The 2,023-nt window shown below is 44.8% G+C and overlaps 1 protein-coding gene across 1 annotated transcript in view; it reads left to right on the top strand.

Moving 5' to 3' along the window:
• Positions 1 to 306: 306 nt before the first annotated feature.
• LOC139535303 (trichohyalin-like) overlaps positions 307 to 2,023 on the top strand; it is a 3,845-nt gene continuing 2,128 nt past the window's right edge. The window contains exon 1 of the mRNA XM_071334610.1: positions 307 to 330. Coding sequence (XP_071190711.1) covers positions 307 to 330 — 24 coding nt within the window. The remainder of the gene's footprint in view (positions 331 to 2,023) is intronic.

The raw sequence follows: 2,023 nt of genomic DNA, 5'->3' as shown, positions 1-2,023 counted from the left end.
TGTCTTGTGTAGTTTCTTAATCATTGTACCTAAACTGTATGTGTAAACATGTATACGCAGGGCCCAGCTGTAAAAGAGACCTTGGTCTCAGTCTGTGTTCCATGTTGAAATAAAGGTAGAGCAATATAAAGTGGCCATTAAGATAGAGAAACGTGCTTGTCGTGATGGTTTGTGAAAACGTTCTCCAATAAACAGACAGCTTTTTAAAAAGACAGGGAAAGTTTTGCCTAGCTTCCACCCGCCACCACATTCTCTTCAGTTGGAGGCACATGTCATGTGACTGGGGTACATCATTACAATTAGTTAATGGACGCCGGGCTGTGCAGCAAGGTATAGTCCTCATCTGGTTAATCCCCTCCACTAATCTTCTCTTAAACCATATGCAGCTAATCCTGCATTGGCCTGGTGCTGGACAATAACCTTTGCCAACACTATTCTCGTCAAATTAGAGAAAAGAGTTGAAAGTTTCCCAACATTTTAGGTTTTTAGCCTGTCAAGGAAAGCCGGATGTAATGTAATGTAATGTTAATCTACCACTTTATCACTTAGTTTCAGCCCTTTTCCCCCCTGTGTGTGTGTGTGTGTGTGTGTGTGTGTGTGTGTGTGTGTGTGTGTGTGTGTGTGTGTGTGTGTGTGTGTGTGTGTGTGTGTGTGTGTGTGTGTGTGTGTGTGTGTGTGTGTGTGTGTGTGTGTGTGAGGGAGATGATGCAGTAGTAGTCAGGTCCTGATGCTAAGATACTTGGGCTGCACAGCCTTATCAGAAAACCAGCAGAGCCGCATGAATTAATCTCGGTCAACGCAGAACAGAAATTTTGCGTAATTTGGTCAGATACTCAATTATGTTTACTCAGTCTGTCCACAAGGGATGAAATGTTTATTAAACACAGCTGGCTAACTCATTGATGCTGATTTTATCAGCTTGTACGGAGAGCGTGCATACAGTACGTCCGTATCTGACGCAGCTAATTAAAACCAGTCAGTGCACTTCCTCCCTCTATCTCTTCCTCCTATCCTCCTTCAATCCCTCCACTCTCACTACACCTCTCCATTCTTACACCTCTTTCCCTCATTCTGATTCCTCCCTCTATCTCTTCCTCCTATCCTTCTTCAATCCCTCCACTCTCACTACACCTATCCATTCTTACACCTCTTTCCCTCATTCTGATTCATCCCTCTATCCCTTCCTCCTATCCTCCTTCAATCCCTCCACTCTCACTACACCTCTCCATTCTTACACCTCTGTCCCTCATTCTGCTTTCCCCTCTATCCCCTTCCTTTCACACCCTTCTATCTCTATCCCTCTTTCTCTCCCTCTACCATGTTCTCTCTCTCTCTCTCTCTCTCTCTCTCTCTCTCTCTCTCTCTCTCTCTCTCTCTCTCTCTCTCTCTCTCTCTCTCTCTCTCTCTCTCTCTCTCTCTCTCTCTCTCTCTCTCTCTCTCTCTCTCTCTCTCTCTCGCTCTCTCTGTCTCTCTCTCTCTCTTTCTCTCTGTCTCGCTCTACTCTCTTCCCTCTCTCTCTCTCTCTCTCTCTCTCTCTCTCTCTCTCTCTCGCTCTGTCTCTCTGTCTCTCTGTTTCTCTTTCGTTCTTTCCCTCTATCTTTCAGTTGAATGCATTCGGTTGTGATTGTCACAATGGAATATGGATTCTTAGCTGTCTCTCTCTCTGTCTCTCTATCTGTTTCTCTCTCTCTCTCTCTCTCCCTCTCTCCAATATGTTACTCCAGTGTTGCTCCTCTTAGCTCCTCTCTTAGCTTGTCGACAAGCGGCTCATCACCTCTTTGAAAATGTCCTCAATTCCTCTCTAGCCCGGTCGTTACTCACACGTACTAGAATAATGATTGGCACACCTAGGGCAATGACAGTACTAACCTACTCCCTCCCTCATAAGTGATGGGATATACAGTATGTAACAATACAGTTAGACTGATGTTACATAATAGTGTAACGTGTGTGTTCATGTGACAGGCGACAGGGGTGACGTGGAGTGTCTTCAAATTAGACAACAGAGAAAAAGAGAATGAGT

The sequence above is a fragment of the Salvelinus alpinus genome, chromosome 12, assembly GCF_045679555.1.
Source record: "Salvelinus alpinus chromosome 12, SLU_Salpinus.1, whole genome shotgun sequence".
NCBI lineage: Eukaryota > Metazoa > Chordata > Actinopteri > Salmoniformes > Salmonidae > Salvelinus > Salvelinus alpinus.
The sequence above is the reverse complement of the archived record's forward strand: the minus strand, read 5'-3'. Positions and strand labels throughout refer to the sequence as shown.